A 19,196-nucleotide genomic window follows, 5' to 3' on the forward strand; every position below is an offset into this window, starting at 1 on the left:
GGTATTTTTGCTGCTTTAGCTGTATCCTGTCCAGTGACATTCCCTTTTTCCTGGGCCAGGAGGGACCTCTGTGGCAGGAGTAATTAAACTCTGTCGTAGGAGATGGGTACACAGGTCACTGGGAAGAATGAGACTAATGCACCAGAGTTGCGAGGCATCATGTGAAATAGGCAGATGCAATTAGATATTGAACTGGCTCAGAACAAACCCTTCCTGTTGGTTCAGTGCCTCCTCACCATGGAGTGCGTTATTCAGGACCACGGGAGTGGCTTCACCTTCTAGAATGGAAAAGACAGTAAGAAAAAACTGAAGTGGCTGGAAAAAAACCAGACTGTTTATTGCAAAGGTAGTTTTATGTCATTCCTTGTTTTGTTTCCCTTTTTGGTGGGAAGAATTTCTTCTTTTTGTTGGGAAGAATTTAATTGGCTTTTGGGTGAATCAGAAATTCCACTCAGAATTGTACTTATCCATGTAGCTTCTCTGTTGCCTTGTTGAAGAATTCAAATTAGGGACTGTGCATTAGGTAATGATCAACCTTATTAGCAAATATATTCACAAAAAATGCCATGCTTGTCTTCTCTTTCATGATTATTACACCCTGACTTTGGAAGAAAATGGATTAAATCTTTACTATATGTAAAATAATATCTGGTGGGTATGTCTTGGGTATTTAGCTTTAATCACTATAGTATTCAGGTACAAGGTCATGATGCTTACAGGAAAACGTTTTGAATAGATAACTGTAACATTTTTCTTAACTTAAACTTTTTAAGGGAAGGCATGTATTCAGCAAGGCTGGGAAGAAAAACTGTGCTTAAAACCTGAAATAAATGATTGAAAATGGCTTGGTGAGCACTTCTGCCATCTCCTTCAGTACCCTTGGGTGGATCCCATCCAGACCCATAGACTGTTATGTGCAAAGATTATAGAAAGGCCTAGAAAGTTTATTCAGAATATCTGAGATAAGAATTACACCTTCAAGGTACTGGATGGACAATTTGGAAGCTCTGGAGAATTTAATATTCCCTGTAAATGTGTGACAGTGCATAAAGCACACTTCAGATGTATCCTGTACCAGTATTTTTCAGGGAAAATGAAAGATTATTACGTCCTTTTGTAGTATACAGCAGTTTTCTGAGAATTCTCTGCCAGGCGGCTGGTACAGAAGAACATTTCCCTTCTGCAGTAATACAAGCCAGTAATTAAACCTGAACACAGTGAATAGAGCTATAAAGTAAATCAAGGCAAGTGTTGAATTGTACCTTCATGCACTGGGTGGTAAACTCTTTATAACAAAACTCAAAGCTGCCTTTCTTTGCTCAGGAGCTGTGAATTGTAGCCTCTGTTTGCAGCATTACTGTAACTGTCACCTGCTGTAAATCCAGAGTGAAAAGAAATCAGGGAGGGAAGAAGTGGAAAGCACATTTTGCTCCTTTGCCTCCTTTCCCCACAGAGAGATCACATGAAAGTCTGTGGCACCTGGGCTTGTGGGTGGAAGAAGGCACCCCAGAGGAGACCCATGTGTTTTAAACCATCTTCTGAGTGGAGTGGCTTGTATTTTTTGGAGTCACAGAATCACAGGATGGCAGGGGTTGCAAGGGTCCTCTGGAGATCATCTAGTCCAACCCCGCTGCTAAAGCAGGTTCTCCTAGAGCAGGTTGCCCAGGATCACATCCGGGTAACTAAGTCAGTGGAAAAGCTCTCCTGGCTTTCAACAGGTAGGGCTTTCTCTGATGCTTACCTCTCTAGCACAATTTGATCAGTGGAAAAATTGGTGTAAGTCCAGAGTTTGGTGAACTTGCTGGTGTTCCCTAGCTGTGAAGTCCATTTGTAATTAAGATAAGCTCTTGCATGGATGGTGGGGCGTGGGGCGTGCTTGCAGGGCCAATGTCCTGTTTCACCCCTTCTCATCTGGAAGCCTATCACTGACTGTTCCCATGCTTCCCCTCAGTGTCAGCGATGGGAGAAGAGGATGGATGTTTTACCTTACTTCACCAAAGTGAATAATCTCTTGATGCTACTGCATCATTGTCTCCTAAAATCGTGCCTGCCAGGATGCCCTCATGTTATCTGCTGCCGTACAGACAAACTGTCAAAATGTTAGTGGGGATTTTGATGCTAAAGTGACTTTGAAAGACAGCTGGAGTAAGCTTTCCATGTTTACGTGGTGGTTCTACATTGTTTTTCTCTAAGGATAGTTCTCAGCGCTACGTGAGCATCCAAGGCAGCCGTGGTGATAATGGTCTGCTTGAAGTGAAGGATGGATTCAGCCTGGTTTGCAGGGTGCCAAGCACAGCAGCCAAGGACGGGGGCTGGCTGCAGGGAGGGTGTTGGTCTCTGTTGCCTTACTAAGATTAAAATAGTGGTGCAAAGGCTGAGCGTTCCGAGCCTCTCCTGACGAGCACGGATGCGTGCGAGGGAAAGGGACTATAAAAATAAAGCATTTTTAAACAAATCTTGCAGTCTGATTGCCTGCTAGATTCTCCGTTACTTCTCATAATATGCTTGAAAAGTTTTATACATGCCTCGAGGGTGATGAGCCTGTCTTCATTTAGGGATGCAACTGCAGATAATGCCACTGTGCTGTTGACAGCTTTATGCACTCGCTGGCAGCCTGCCTCTCTTATTTACTCACTCCTCTCTGTGTTGCCCTGCAGAAGCAGGACAGTTTTCTACCCTCCTAGTTATAATTGCATCCTGGGCCGCCTTGTTACGGAGCCTGTTCGTGTAGCATGAGGAGAAAGAGACAGTTGTTGCCATTATAATTTTAATTTTTTTTTTCCCCTATGTATAATTGAGCCTGGATAGTCATCATGTTTTTTTCCTAGTTTTATAATTAAAGAAATCTCAGAGGAGAGCTTTGTAAATATTATAAGGGCAAAAGAGGAGGTAATGTTCAGTGTGAGCTTGTTGTTTATAAACAGGTAGATTTGAGCTTACAGAAATTTTGGATTTGTAGCTGAAAATTCACGAGGGTCCAGAAACATTAAACAAGAGAACAGTGTAACACAGTCATGTCTGCTCATTGCTTGAATTGTGTTTGTAAGACATCAGGTGTAATTCAACACCAAAAGAGTTAAATTTTTAAAAGTTTTTATGAATTACATTGTCCTTTTAAATTCTATGTAATTACTAAAATCAATAGACATGCCCTTTGTTATTTTAAAAATAAAATGTTATTTTACTTTTTAAAAACAGTAATCCACACGACATCCCTCTTGCATGCTTTGTTTTGCTGCTCATTCTGCCAGCTCTTCTTTCAGTTGGTAGGTTTTTCCCCACCACTCCCAATGTCCTATCTTTTTGTTGAAAAGGATTTTGGAAAGATGCTTCTTGTCAGGAGGTATGCTTTGGTCCAGGTCCCTTGGTTTGTCTCCAAAAGGAAGTATTTTTTCCTTGGATGGTATTTTGTCCTTGGCTGGTGGTGGTTCATCAGTTTGGATCCCATAGTTTTGGGGTAAGAAGCAGTCAGAAATGGTACCTGGTTAGTTCTGGTGAGGCTGCAGGAGAACGACAAAAGCACCTGTTGGACACTACTCTGGCTACAGGCAGTAGAAGATTGTCTTATGTGGGGACCTGCACAATTTGTATTGTGGAAAATATCTTCTGTAGGTGGAGATTGCTGGAAAACACAGGGCAAGCATCATCGGAATTGATGGTAACTGATACTACAGCTTTTAATCAAGTGAATTATCTCAGTCCTCATCCTTGCTCACTTTGTAAAAGGGGACTGCACTCAAGATGTCAAACACAAAAATTGAAACATAATTTTTGTCTTTTTTGCTTTTCTGAAGAAACACTAGCGTTAATTGTTGAAGTGTTACACTTTGAAGCCTGAAGCCTAACCACATGCTCTTTTGTGGTATGTTCCTGCACGGGCAGGCAGATGTTTGGCATAGGCAGGTCTGTGTGATGCAGACCAAGGACATGGATTCAAGCTGAACCTTCCTCCGTGTCTGTCTTGTTTTCTTCTGCTTCAGGTGAAGAAGTACCACATCACCTCTGCTCAGAGCTTCCCCGTCTTGAAGTCGTGGCTTGTGAAGTCCCTTGCCCAACAGACTGTGTCGTCAGCGAGTGGTCCCCGTGGTCCCTGTGTTCCCACTCATGCTCCAGTAAAAGTGCTGAGGGCAGTCAGAGCCGGAGTAGGGCCATCTTGGCCCTTCCAGCAGAGGGTGAGTGCAAACATTTCTGGATTAATTGGTTTTTGCTTAATGAGTTGACTTGCATTCCTCAGGCAGACTGTATTTAGATGAGAGCTAATCCCAGTACTACAGCAGTGAGGAATAATACTTAATACTTGTCTGTACTTCATGCCTAGCAAATAAAATATCTTTATAGGCTTCAGTTAATGCATGTGCCACTTAGAGAAATTCTGTCACAGTTCAAAACTACTTCAGCCTATGAATTAGGGCCGGTCTGGGGGTTAATTTACTTCAGGGGAGCTACATCCTATACTGATGAAATTGCTGCATAACACAAACCCATTGTGCAGGTGTCTTATATAGGAACATACTGGTACTGATTTACGAAAGAACAATGAGCTGTGAAAAATGAGTAAATACAAAAGGAATTCTTTATTTTATTAATGCAGACCCAGAATATATTGACGTTTTTCTATTGGAGGAAGTAGCTCTTGGTGAATGTGTATATATAAAAAATTTCCTCTGGATCTTCATGGACACATCATGTATCTGGATTTTTACCTGTCAACATCAGTGATACAATTATTTACACAAACTATTTTATACCAGACGTGTAGTCTTCTAACTGTGGTTAGACATGCAGTAATTAATTTATGTGTTGGTTTGTCACACAGGATTTGAAAGGTATCACATCAAGTGCATAAAAATTCATAAAATGTGGACAGGTCTAACAGAATAAAGCCTTGTTGACACGACAAAAATATCTACTATTGTCAGCACTATGTGCAGCTAATGCAGCAGCAAAACACTTTTAGATGCAAATCTAGTCTAGGACAAGCTCTGTTAAGTGCTATTTTGTAAATTATCATTAAAACCACCCACTGTTTCTGGGGCAACATAAGGACTTGGGCTTGCAAACCCTTACTCATGTGAATGGTCTGTGTTCACATAAACATCCTTATAAGCTCTTGCAAAGAAAATTTGAACCCTTCAGGATGAAAACTGCTGTATAATTGTTGACTGAATGATAACTACTACTAAAATGTATTAGCTAGAGAACAATTACAATGAAAAATACAGTCTTTTCTGTGGAAGTAAGAAAATGCAAATAAATAAGCATGAAATTGTGAAAGTGAACCGCTGAAGAAGTGAGTTCTGGAAGTATGTAAGTTCAGTTTATACACTAGACTGAAAATTACATGCTTTGAACTGATTACTTGAAGTTTCTTGGGAAGGAATAATCAACTGTTAAAATCAAACACCCCAACTTTTTCTGCAGATCTTTAGCAATGAGTATAATGTTTTGCTGTGCAGTCACACTCTGTCTCTGTACAGATGAATAGTGATTGATTTGAACTTGTGGAGATGGGAAAAGGATTTAGTACCTGTGTCACTGCAATACTAAGGCAATGTTATGCTACCTGCTTTCTCTGACTCTTTCATACCCAGCTCACAGGTGAGCCACCAACTTCTACAGAGCTCTGGTACCTTTGCAAGTGACATTTCAGTTGTCCTCTATCAGCTGAGGCAATATTAGCCATGGCTCTGCTGCTGGAAGGACTTCTGCATGCTACCTCACAGCCTGGCTTCAGTTTAAACCCTTGGGTTGTCTTCTCCAAGCCCTTCACCAGCTCCCAGAATATGATAGCCAGAAGGCTGTTGATTAAACTAGAGGGCCTTGCTTTAAATCTGATTTTAAAAGTTTGAGCAGCAAACTTCTGAAACTTAGTGCAAGAAGAGATCAGGAAATCATAGAATTGTTCCAGATGGAAGAGACCTTTAAGATCATCAAGTCCAACCATTAACCTAGCACTGCCAGGTCACCACTAAACTGTGTCCTTCAGTGCCACGTCTACATGTCTTTTAAATAACTCCAGGGAGGGTGACTCCATCACTTCCCTGGGCAGCCTGCTGAAACTCAGCAGGTTTAAAATGGAATAGAGGAACTGATGAACATCAGGTCCATAAAAAGTCTGTAAATGGCTACTAGACTGGCTAGGCAGCAGAGGGCTGTCCTGCTTTCCTTATACAAAAGTTGTCAGTGAACTTCAGAAAGTGGCCAGGCTCTTGTGCTTTTTACAAACAGCATGTCCTGCTTCTGATTTTTCAGACAGGCTGCTAGGTTGGATGGACTATGTGCTTATTATTATCTTAAGTTAAAAAGGCCTCATTATTACTCTCCCTGGTCTGGGAGAGCTTCCTCACCATGGCTATTCTAGAAAAAAAAACACTTTAATTTTTCCCTGGGAATCTCAAAATTTGAGGTATATATTTTCTTTTTTCTTTTTTACTAATGGGCCAAGCATTTTACCATTTGCTTGCTAAATTTTTTTTTTAAAATTTACAAAAGAGCAATAAATGGTCTGTATTTTTCCTGGCAAGTCAAAATCTTCAAGAAATAAGTTACCTGGGGCATTTTCTACTCCATCATCATACTAAACATTTCTGAGACTGAATGCAATGTGGAACAGCCCATTTTCATGAAAAGATGGATGGTAATGTGACATGATTATCTGAATCAGCGTGCTACGAAATTTCCATCCCTCTTTTTCTTTTCTCAGTGCTATTCACTGTAGCCATTTGGGGTCAAACCTTATTTGAGAAGGCTCAGTCCTGCAAGGCAATAGTCATCCCTTCAAAGAGCAATATACCTTCATCTTCTGTTGATTTTAGTAGAGCATAATGGTGCTCTGAACCTCGTGGTATCTGACCTCCACACTTCAGTTCCTTCAAAACCTGCAGCAGTTTGGCCACGTCACAAATTGCCAGGTTCTCCCTCCTGGAAGAGGGTGCTTTTGATTTTTGTAATTTTTACTTCTTTCTTCCTAAAATGACCATGCTTACTGTTAAATTTCACTGCATTACTCCTTAGCTTTTGAGCTACAAACATCTGCTGCTTTTATGGGATAAATTCAGGCTACTGGCTAGAGTGTTAAGCTTCTGGGGAGGCTGTTCAAACTCCTGTACTTTGTGAATTTATTGCTAGTTGTTGACAAACTGCAGTAGCTTAGCAGAATCTTTGGACACCAGTTTGAAGGATTCTGCTTCAGAAAAGTAAAGGCTTCATACTCAAAACCTATCTTTGAAGTTTTCACCTTCTATCTTTGTAGATGTGGGTATCATTTGATACTTTCCTCCATCAGCACAGTTGAGGACCCCTCTACAGCTCAGCTTTTTAAGGCAACACATGAATACAGTCCAAATATTAGAAAGAGATGTTCCTCCTTGGGAATTTAGCAAGGAGAATGAACATAAAAATAATGCTTAATTTGTCTTTAAACCTAATTGCATGTTTGCTGGGTGATACTGGCATTTAAATGGAATTAACTTGGCTGTGTGTAGGAGTATCAATAAGGTAACTCAGAAATACACTTTGCCTATTTCTGTTTCCATTATGTGTTGGAATACAATTTTATGCAAGGCTAGTTTAATAGGGAAACAATATTTTAGAAGGTTGTTATTGCAACCATAAAGGTCAACAGCTTTATTTAAGCTTTATTTATTTATTTTTTTTTTAAATGAGGAAAAAAAGAGAAGATAGGAGGGAAAAAAAATAAACTAAGTAACATTTTTGTTTTATTTTTCCATATCTACCTTTTGCCACATGCCATGAGATAGAATATGGTGCTCTCTTGACTCTTTCCAGGTGGAAAAGCCTGTCCCCCTGACCGAGCCCTGCAGGAGCACCGTGCCTGTAATGATCACCCGTGTGTGCATTTCTTCTGGGAAACTTCTCCCTGGAGCTCTTGCTTTGAAGACACGCTGGTAACTGCTCTCAATACAACCATTAATTGGAGTGGAGAAGCCACTTGTGGAGTAGGCATACAGACAAGGAAAGTCTTCTGCATGAAGAGCAGTTCTGGCCAGGTCACACCTAAAAGGTATTCCAAGTGAGGTTTTTAGTGAGCACTTGTAGTTACAGTACCTGACATATGAAGGCATCTTCAGTTAGTGTGTGGAATCTGCAGGGGTGAAAAGAATTTAATTTCAGGACTCATTCTCCACCTACTACTCCATCACTACTATAAAAGGGATAGTAATATGTAATAAAAATAAATAGCTAGCCTATTTTTAATTTTCTATGTAATTGTAAGCACAATGCATCTTTTTAGTGGTGTAGATATTTTGCTGTAGCTCCTGTGTAATTCTAATTTGGTTTTCTGCAGATATTTTTCCTGATAGACAGATGTGAGGAAAATATAAAGTACATTTGAATATAATGTTCATCTATACATTATTAACAATGCTTCAATAAAATAGAAAAAGTAAATAGAGTTTGCATTATATTTACACCACAATAAAGCAGAACCATATGTGTGATCTGTGTCATTCAGTTGATGTATAGTTTCTATAATGTGCTACCAACATAGCAAAATTATGTATTCTGCAGTACAAATATTCTGAATTTTGCTTTGCTTTACTAAATGAGGAAAATAAGTAGCACAGATGTTTTGCCTAATACAAAAAAATCAAGACATTGCTAATTATTTTCTGCACTGTTAATGTATCTAGAGACTTACAACTGAGCTTCGTTTCTTACTGTAGCTCTCAAAACAATTCTGCTCATATAAGCAGACTGTTGATTTCAGTAAAGTTAATTAAAATTCTTGAGGTTAATGAGATTAATTAAATAAAAAGAAAGAAATCTGATATTAATTTATATCTAGAATCCATTGATATGCTGTAACTTTACCTAATTAAACATGTTGTTTATAGAGCTACATAATGTCTAAAATAGATGTTTGCCTCCTCCACTTTTGAAATGGTGTGAGGGGAAATGGGATTGAAGGGCTTAAGTAAATACTTAAGTGATGTGAAGGGAAAACAGTTTCAGTGGTGGAAAAATCCTCCCAAAAGAAGACATTTGTGTACTGGGGATTTCAGAAAAGGTCTCTGCTTGACTTTGATGCAGGAGCTTCAGTGCTGCAGTGCTGCTCATGTAATGGAAGTGGCTGGATCAAAAAGGACTGCTGAGTCCTTAGAACAGCTTCTTACTGACATTGTTTCTTTACTGCTGTCCTCTGTAAATCATCTTAAAAATAAAAACCTTAGACCTCTAGAAATCATTAGGAAGATGGTTCTGAGTGAAGGAATAAAAGCTCCATGCCTCAGAATTAAATACTACCTCATTACTGCCCAGGAGGGTCCAGACTGGTCTGGTGCTGAGGTTGAGGGCAGCCCCTCTCTCTGAGGGCACTGACTGTGGCCACATGACTTTTCATGTTTGAGTTGATGAATACTGACCCAAAGTAATGTTGGGTTTAGAACTGCTGTGGTGAAAGTCCACTGTTACTATGGCTTCAGAAACGGGATAAGCTATGTAAATAAATAACCTTTGTGTGTTGGCATACTGTTTTTTTTGTATTCTGCATTTTCCCTGATTTCATGAAGGAAAGTTACACCATATCTGAAGAAAGTGCAAGGTACAGAAAGCCAAATAAATCTAATTTTTTTTCAGAAAAATATTTTAAATTCTTCTGTTAGGTAACAAAAATCTGCCCTCCAGGACAGTCATGGTTAATGAGAAGTCATGTCTCTTTGTATTTGTTTTCTTTTATATTATCCCTCTAAGTATCTCCTTACTCTGTAACAGAATCATGACTAAGATTTACTTTCTTTCCTAGTAGGGTGTAGTGGCATATTGCTCTATCAAATGGGATCATTTTGGGTTGCATGCATTGCTAAGTATTGTTAAGTGATCTTTCTACTAGAAATTAATAAAAATTCAAAAAGAGTAATTCCTTTTCTGTTCTCCCACTTGAAATGCAAGATCAACCTGATCCCAGAAAATTATCCATTTTCCACCCTCTGAGTTTTTAAATATTACCTGTCTGTGTCTGAGACTTTTATTAAATTATGCATGACGTATTTTTCCTTTAGGAGTTCAACATTAATTACAAAAAAAGATATCACAGATTTCTCCTTACTATACTGTGTCCTACAACTTTTTACATAACAATGGAGGCCTCAATCAAAGATCATTTTGAGCTGTTTTTGTGTTTCCTGGGGGTTGAAGGTGGAGGAATATCACATCAGTCCTTACATGCAATTGCAAGTGGTTTGAAGGCTGTTGTGTTAAAACAGGACTACTTTATAAACATAACTATTCACTTTCTTTGGTAATAAATGAATCTCCTTTGCATTTTAGGCATCACAGACAGTGTTACACTTAGCCTACAGTCATCAAGCCAAGGTCCACATTTTAAGAAATTATTCTTATTTTTAAAAATCTTTGAAGTGTACTAAATTCAGTTGGGTTACATGAGTGTAAAGGAGAAGAAAAAGGAGGCTGTCTTTCACCAGGAGTAATAACTTTGGTATGGCAGTAGGCTTACAGCCCTGTGAGTGTCTTAGGAGCAAAATATTTCCCTGTAGTTTTAATTTTTATGATATTTTGTCTTTGCATGTGGATCGATAGATGTCCAGAGTCCATCAGACCTGAGACTGTGCGGCCGTGTCTCCTCCTCTGCAAGAAGGACTGCATTGTTACACCTTTCAGTGAGTGGACTCCCTGCCCAACAGCATGTCAGCCTGGTAAGTCTTTAAGGAGAGGTCAAAATATGGGCAAAAAATTAGAGAATTGGCCTAGAACTGTGCAGTAGTTGTAGTTCATGTCAGTTTAGTAATCTTTAGGGCATTCAGCTGAATGAGTTTTGGACTCAGAGTGTTGTTGACAATGGGGTTGTTGGAGGGTGTGGGATTCTTGTGAACAGATTTGGAGATAGAAGTTCTCTTTACCTGGAATAAATTCCTTCTGGGCTTCTGCCTTCAAAATTAGAAGTCCAAAGTCCCAATGTTGTATGGCTTCATGTGGAATTGCTGCATTATATGAGACTTATTCCTCTTGACAGATCTAGACCTATGTACAGGGTTGTACAAATAACTCCTGTGCTTTGTGGTTTTTCAAGAATCTTAAATTTCTTTGATCCAGTTGGTTAGCTTTTGGGCACTAAGTGTTCAGCAGAATTTCTTTATAAATGATCTAGTGTTGGTTTTTGTGACAAATTTATGTGTTTCATTAATTGTTCAGATGAAAGCCTTCTCAGTTATCAGAATATTTCATGATTGTTGGTGGCTTTCTTGTCCTTCAAAGGTTCTCAGTGGATGCTCTACCATAGTTCTTGTTAGATTTTACAGGAAAATGAGTTGCTTTCTAAAACAGTGAATCCTGTTTTAATTAGCAATTTATTTTTAGACTTTAAATGAGCTGCCTGTGAAGAAGTAGAATAAATTACCTGGTAAATTACTTTGTTTATTAAATAATAGTCTACAATTAAAATGAGAAGGAATTAATTATTTAACCTGCTTGGCAGTGTTATCATTTTAATATTATTCTAAATTAAAACTTCTTAGATGGCGGAGTTTGCTTTTTGCTAAATCTGTTATTGATATGGCTGCATTGTAAAAAAAAATTTTTTTTTAATTTGCATTGCACAATTAAAACCTCAGCATGATAATGAAATTTCAAAACCACTCCACATATGTGAGTTGTTAAGAGGTTTGGTTTTTTTTTATAGAAAAGTTGTATTTAATGAAAACAATATACAGATGGTGAATTACTAAGCAGATCAAGCAGGAACAGGTATTGCCTGGCAGATTTAAAATTAAATGTGTACCAGCATAAGATCAGAGCTTAGACAAACATGCCATCACTAAATCAGCTTTACACAGAACTTTACCAGTTAAGCTATTTGTAGTTTATCTGAGAAAACATGTCCAACTTTACTGTCTAACAATAAAAAAGTTGGCATTTTCCTACATTTAAATGTCATCAGACAACCAACTGTCTTCTGGTGAGGGATTATCTCATGCCTCAGAAGTGTAGACAGCGGTGAACTTCGGGCAATAACAGATGGACGGAAACCATAACTCACAGAAGTGGTGCACTTGAATCCAAACACCTGTTGGTGAGGCAGGAACAGGGAGGTTGTTTCAAGTTATTGATTCTCTGCCATTTCAGATACTTAAATGTGACAACTGTCTACCACAGTCTTCTATAAAGTATCTCTTTTAATGGGTCTTTGAGAATGAATCAAAAGAAGAGTCCAAGAGTCAGTATGGAGGTTTCAGAATATGAAGTGGTTTGGATAAGCAGCATGTAGCTTTTCCTCTACCACCTGCTTTCCCAGTGCTGAAGGTGTCCTCAGGAGGTGACTGCCTTCAGCATGGATGATGTGTTCTTTGGTTTGCCAGCATAGATTTAAAATGGGGAGATTAAAAAAAGCAAACATCTGGCAATAAGTAACATTTTTTTATCTTCCTCTTAAAAGTAGGCGGTACCTTTAAGTACCTCTTCTGGGCATTGATTGTCCAAGAGGAGGCTTAGACATTTCACTGTTGATTAATTCTCTAAACAATTTTACATGAAATGGTAGATAGTAACTTGTCTTATTTATTTCCCCATGCCTTAAATCAGATTTGAAATGAGATGGGGGAAAAGTGGATAAAATGCATAGCGTGCCACAATAAGGAATTCCAGTGACCTCTACCTTGTGTCAGACAGTTTCTGTCAAGGATTCCAGTTCTTGTAAACTCTCTACCAGGACCGGTCAAAGTTAAAGACTTATGCCTTCAAAACCTCTTACATGCACAAAAATATTGAAGAGAGCTCTGATTTTGGTGGCTGAATTCCTGGAGAATCTGTCCTTAATGTTTGTCTGCTTGGACTCTTGTGTTGACCAGACAGTACCTCTCCATCTGGTCAGGAGCAAAGAGTATGAAGCTGAATGTTTCCTGTAAAAGCTGGGTCAGATATAACACACTTTGCAGTAGTGAACAAGGATTTTGTCCTCCTGAGAAGGGTGATGCACCTTTCCAAGCCCTGGACAATTTACTGGGGAAGCCCTGGGGGTCAAATACAGAGGGAGGAAAGATGCATGAGCAAGGGAGGAATGAGGAGAGTCGTATGACTCTGTGTGTAAGGAGAGGAGTCTGGAGGCTGATGGGACAGGGAGGTGGGAATGGAAGCAGAGGTAGGGCACCCCTAAAATTCTCAACAGCATTATTGGAGTTGCAAAGTTAACAACATAGAAGTTAAGATGGTCTTGAGATCCTGAGGCTTGCTTTTTTCAGGAGGGCAAGCAGTCATAGCCATGCTTGAAACCAGCTGAAGTTCAGATTTAAAAGGACAATCCTACATAATGCTAATACTCTGGAAAATCAGGCTATAGCAATTTTAAATGAGATATAAAAATTATGTTCATTAACATTTGTAAGAAATGCCGTAGAAAAGCCAATGAGGAAATTCAATTTTGAAAATGGGGTTTGAGTAATGTGCAATAAATGTTGAAGATAATTTAGTTTCTTGAGGTGGAGAAAATTACTGTGGGAAGCTCATTTAGATTTGGTACTGATTAATAGGAAGGAAATGGCTAAAATTCTAATGGTAGTAGATAATTTGAATGAAAATCATCACAGAGTGATAGAGTTCACAATTCCTAGAAGAAGGGAAGGATGGCAATATCAGCAAGGCATTTCAGAAAAAGGGAAGATTTCAACAAACTGAGGGTATTGGTAATTACACCTTTGGGGAGCGTGTTCTATGCAGACAGGAGTGTAGAAGACCTGGAAGCTACCAAGAAAGACTCTACAGAGCACTGAAATCCTGCTGGGCTCTTCTTTGTATCCTAAAACTATTATAATGGCAAGCCAGTAGCACAGGGGAACAAGGCATGTGTAGGTCTGTACATGACTTGCGTGTTCAGGCTTCTTGTCATGAAGAGAAAACATCAAACACAGCTAGAGAAGCCCCTTTTTATTTTTCCTCATCTCCAGAGCTATTCAGAATCTTGTTTCCTCTTTGATTGTCATACTGTTTCACAAAAATTAGAAACAAGAAATCAAGAATGCAAATTAAGCTAATATTAAGTTATTAGATAACAAGAATTGCATAAATGGATTAAAAGTAAGGGGGAACTGGATAAAATGTATGTCCATTGCTTTCTGAGAAACGAGAGAAACACAACGTGGGGAATATGCAATTGCTGCCATTGTTTCTTGTCTGCAATGAGGAAAGGAATGGACTGAAGAGTATTTCCATAAATTAGATGTTGCCATGTGACAAGGGCTGTATGAATAGAGAAGGAAGTTGTAAAGTCATGCCCTAGAACGTCTGGTGACTATCTTCTGGGTGATAAAATGCTAAGTGGTAAGGCACTAACTAAAAGTTAGTAATATCAAGACATGCCTAACCAACCAACCAATCTTCCAACACCCTCCTCCTCACCATCACCACTCCCAATAAAAAAAAAGAAAGGTCAAGGAAAGTGAAGTTTACTCGTCCTGACTGTTAGGTAGAAAAACACAAGAACAAGTTATCACTCAAGATGTAAACATTTCAAGAATCAGATTCTAATAAACGGGTCAGTATGAATTTATTGAGAACATATTGTGCCAAATAAATTTAATCTCTTTTTTGACAAGATAACTGCTAAATAAGGGAAGTGATAGTTTTTTTGACACAATAAACTTCTATCAGGAAGCTGAGGAGCAGTGACTTGAATTAAATCACTGTTAAGTGGGTACTCAACTGCTTGAAAAATCTTACACTGGATATTGCTCTGAAAAGTCTTTCTCTGTCTCCTTTGCTGCCAGAAAAGGAGTAAAGGTGCAGAGCTGAGAGAGGCAGCAAACACAATGGATAATATATTAAATAATACTCAAATCATTGAGAAATTTCTCAAAATGTGACTTGGGAAAGCAAAACTGATTGCACAAAGAGTGGAAGTAAAGACATCAGTACTGTCTCGGGCACCTCTGGAGATACAATATGAATGGAAGCCAAAAATTTTAAATGCTAAAACTCACATTTGGCTTGTCAAACCCATGAGAATGTTGTATGTAGAACACCAGTGGTGTTACTGTGCACGGCTGAGGCTGCAGGTGGGACTCCTTGGGCACAGTGTTGTAAGAAAGAAAGCAACAGGAGGTTATTGAATAGGGCCTTGGAAGAACCGGGTTTGCTTAGTTTAGAGAGGGGAAGGCTGAGAGTGGATACAAGCCCTTAAAATCTCATACAGGTTGTACATCAAGTGATAAGGGTAAATCTTTTTTTGCATCCAGGGGCCAGAAGATAAAAAAAGATTTAGCTTCAAGTACAGGAGTGAAGACCTGGCCTAGATTTTAAATAAAGAGTCTCTATGAGGCTTTACAAGCACTGAATTGGGCATCTGAAAGGAGATTGTAGGAAGCTGTAGAACTGCCTCAGGTAATGGCTGCTAAAGGAGCAAGAGGGGGATCACCCTGGGTTCACTTACCCTGCCTCAGGGTAGCAGCACGGGTGAGCAACCTCCTGCCAGGTCCAGAGTCCTTTGGGGTGATCTCAGTGACAGCATGTGTGAGTGAAGGTTTGTATAACTTGGGATTGTGAGAGCCAACCATTTTTACTGGATCTGTACGTGAACTTTGTGTTCATTGTGAGACTTTTCCCAAGTTTTGTCTCTACTCTAATGCAGCGTAATCTTGCTACTGCAGCTTTGGCCTTATCTTGAGCTGTAGAAAAAGTACTCCTAAGTGGGCTAATTCACACACTGCTTTCCTCTCTTGGACAAATTCGATGAAGTCCACTGTTAAAAGAGGATTGCCTGGAATGCTTCATATAGTTCTGCTGAGATTCCTTTTCAATTTTCTAGTGTCTGTTTCTGAAGCATGAATACAATGCCTGAAGGAGCACTAATGCCATACACAGCAGTTAAATCAGCTCTCAGTTTGTACTTACCACTTTGCAGCCAAGGATTGTGTTTGTTTTACCTCTAGAGAGATAGAGATAAATCTTACCCTTGTCTTTCATGCTGTGTTACGTACTGTAGATTTTGTGAACTGTGTTTCTAGATGGATTGATCTTGCATTGACTTAGGTTAAGTAGAGAGTTAGCCTCTGTTGGTTGCAGTGGTTTTCCTATCAGGAAGTTATCATCTGTAATTTCTAGACCCATAAAGATGGATTCTGATAGCAGCCCGAGCCCACCAGAATGTGTTTTCAGAAACAAAACTTTGCATTATTACAGTTTGGTGTTTTGGTTTTTATTCTTTTCTCCTGTTAAGGTATTTATACTTATATGTAAATATAAGGTGCTCATACTTATTTGCTTGTCTGAATTGATATTCTGGTAAGAGGACACTTTTTGATGCATTTCTTAGGCCACATTCCAGGTGCTGTTCTGCTTAACTACTGGCAATTTTAAAGCATGTAACGGTAGCTTTTTTTCATCAGGTAGTGCCAGAGTGCTCATAGTTTCAAGATATAAATGGAACACAAAGCATGTTTTTAACCAAGACAGCTAGATCACCAACTCCAGGTACCAACTGTGTCTGGAAGGCAATTTGTTCTTTATTTTACAGGCAATGCCACTGCAGTTAAGCAGTCCCGGTACAGGATTATCGTTCAGGATGCTGCCAATGGGGGACAGGCATGCCCGGACACCTTGTATGAGGAAAGGGAATGTGAAGATGTTCCTGTCTGTCCAGTGTATAGGTAAACTGTTAGCTTGGAATCAGTCTTTTGCTAGTGGGTGTCCTCTTTTCCAGAAATGTCTCTTGTGCAATCATCCTGCACAATATTCACCAGAAAACAAGGTAATACTGGAAAATGCAGAGATACAAACTAATAACATACCTAGCAAAACGTGTAAACATAGAGTTCAGACTGGCAGTTTCATCAGATCTGGCATTATCAGAGAAAGCACCAAATAGACACAACTCCTAGAAATGGTAACCTCAGGGTTCAATGTATTTAAGGAAGATATTACTGGGAACCCACCCTCAATGTATCTGAAAATCAATGCAGTCTATTTTGTGACCACAAGCACTCAACTGCCTTACTAAATGTATGCTTGTTGCAGAAACTCTTGTCTTTTCTCCTAATGCTCTCACTTCAGTGAATAATACACACTGTAAAAAAATCTGATTAGGCAAATAGTACCATAGAGCAATTACCACTCTTCATTAAAATTCTGTGACCCATCTGTTACAAAATATTAGTAAATAGAAAAGCATTATGTCTTTGCATATATAACTCCAGCCCTCACATCCTGCAGGACGTGGTCTCAGGGCAGAGCAGGGAGCTGAAGGTGGTGCCAGAGCAGGAGTCACCACCCAGTTCTGCCCAGTTCCGTACCATGTAGTGCTCTGGAGAGCTGCTTTCTTGTATCCTCAGCTGGCACACATCCAAGCATAGGAAGCAGGTTAGGAACAGCATCACTTGTATGAGAGGAGACCCTAGAGTCAAAGCCCACTGAAGGTGTTGCCTGAATTTTTTATGTAACTTTGAACCATGCCCTACAAAAATGAGAAGGGGAAATGATGTGGCTTTCTAGAAGGTGAACCTTCCATATGAATTTCAGATCACAGTGCTTATTTCAGGAGTAATTACAGCTTTTTGACTATTTTTCCTTAAGTCTCCACCGTATATCACCACTCCTAACTGAAGGTTTTGAATGGATGTGTTAACTGTTTTCCAGCTTTAACTACTTAATTGTTGACCTTTTCCTTTTGCAGGTGGAAGACCCACCGCTGGAGTCACTGTGTGCTGGTGCCAGACTCGGTGAGACAGAGTGTGCCAGGACACAATGAGGCATGTGGGCATGGTTTGCAATCACGGGGTAAGCCTTCTCCACGCAGCCTCCAAATTTTTAAGGTGTCACAATGTGACATTTAAGTAGGGTCTTTACTCTTCTACAGTAGCTAATTTGAGGGGTTGTGGAGTCTCCTTCTCTGGAGAGTTTCAAAACCCACCTGGATGCGTTCCTGTGCAACTGGATGATTCTGCTTTATCAGGGAGGTTGGACTAGATGATCTCCAGAGGTCTCTTCCAACCCCTGCTATTCCGTGGTTCTGTGATTTGGAAGCTAAGTGACTGAAGCACTTAAAGTGTTTTGGGAAGTAGACCCGTTGTACAGTTTTGCTGCTGTGCTGGGCATTAAAGTACCAGTAATATGATGCTATGCTTGGAGTGTAGCAAGGGATTTATACTTGGTATTCAAGTATCTTTACAGTAACCTACTCTTCTACAGAGGAATCACATGGCCTCTAAAAGAACTGTCTATGTATAAGCCTCTATTGAAGTAATCCATTCTTGTTACTAAAAATGGAAAGGATCATTTCCTTACGATTTTAAATTTTGTTAATAATTTACTTGAGGCCTGGTTTTCATTATGACTGTTGGAGAAGTTCAGCATGGGTAAAGCCTTTGAGCTCCTGCCCTTGGCATGATTAAGCATTTGGAAAACTGATCCCATTGTCTGAACTAAAGTACTGAGAAGAATTTTGCTATTCAGAGTGTGTGGTCAGTCTACAGTGGTTCCTGCAGATGGCTGGAGATTTGGCTGTTGTCAGCCTCCATTGAAATCTAATGAAACCTTTAACAAAAGGTTATTTTTATTGAAAGACAACAACTATACAGATATGATAACTGAAAATACTTGACATAAAATTTTCCTCCTTCACAAGGGTAGAAACTATTCTTTAAAGATTGTTGTGGTTTGAGGCTTGGAATGAGGGTGTGACCTTCCAGCAACTGGGAGGACCCTGGGTGGGGGTGAACCATTGTATTCCCTCCCCTTCCCACACACACTCTGATAAGAGGCAGGGAGTGGTTTCTAATTTCACTCCTGCCTTGGAGCTCGGAGAGGGAGGTTGTCCTTTCACTCCATGGGACCCTGGAACCATATCTGAGGGTTTTGTATATTTTATTTTTTGTATTTTTCCCCTAATCTTTGTATATATTATTTTCCTTACCTCCCTTTTTCGTTTTCTATTCCTTGTTAAACAATATACTTCATTTTTTTTTTCCAAAGTGTCTCTCTCTCCCTCGCTGGGGGGAGAGGCGAGTACATAGTTCTGTTCCGTGTGGGTCCTGCCCTGAACCCCTTTTTACACGGAACCAGGACAAAGATGGAAGTGAATTTCCCACATAATCTGGAAACAAAGGAAAAGAAGGAAAAGCCCTGACAGTATGTGGGCTGCATCTGAAAATAGAAATGTGTTTTAAATTAAAGTAAATATCTTTATCTAGGTTTTGACCATAAGCCTTTCCCCACAGATTTCATAGAATCATAGA

General features: G+C 39.5%; 1 protein-coding gene across 1 annotated transcript in view; it reads left to right on the forward strand.

Annotated features, from left to right (window-relative positions):
- LOC103780214 (thrombospondin type-1 domain-containing protein 7B-like) overlaps positions 1-17,739 on the forward strand; it is a gene marked incomplete at both ends in the record, with an annotated part of 67,229 nt that extends 49,490 nt beyond the window's left edge. Inside the window, 5 exons of the mRNA XM_008947874.1 lie at positions 3,981-4,172; positions 7,789-8,023; positions 10,561-10,676; positions 16,481-16,613; positions 17,636-17,739. Of these exons, the coding sequence (XP_008946122.1) occupies positions 3,981-4,172; positions 7,789-8,023; positions 10,561-10,676; positions 16,481-16,613; positions 17,636-17,739 (780 nt within the window). The remainder of the gene's footprint in view (positions 1-3,980; positions 4,173-7,788; positions 8,024-10,560; positions 10,677-16,480; positions 16,614-17,635) is intronic.
- Positions 17,740-19,196: the final 1,457 nt, after the last annotated feature.

The sequence above is a fragment of the Merops nubicus genome, unplaced genomic scaffold, assembly GCF_000691845.1.
Source record: "Merops nubicus isolate BGI_N331 unplaced genomic scaffold, ASM69184v1 scaffold21649, whole genome shotgun sequence".
NCBI lineage: Eukaryota > Metazoa > Chordata > Aves > Coraciiformes > Meropidae > Merops > Merops nubicus.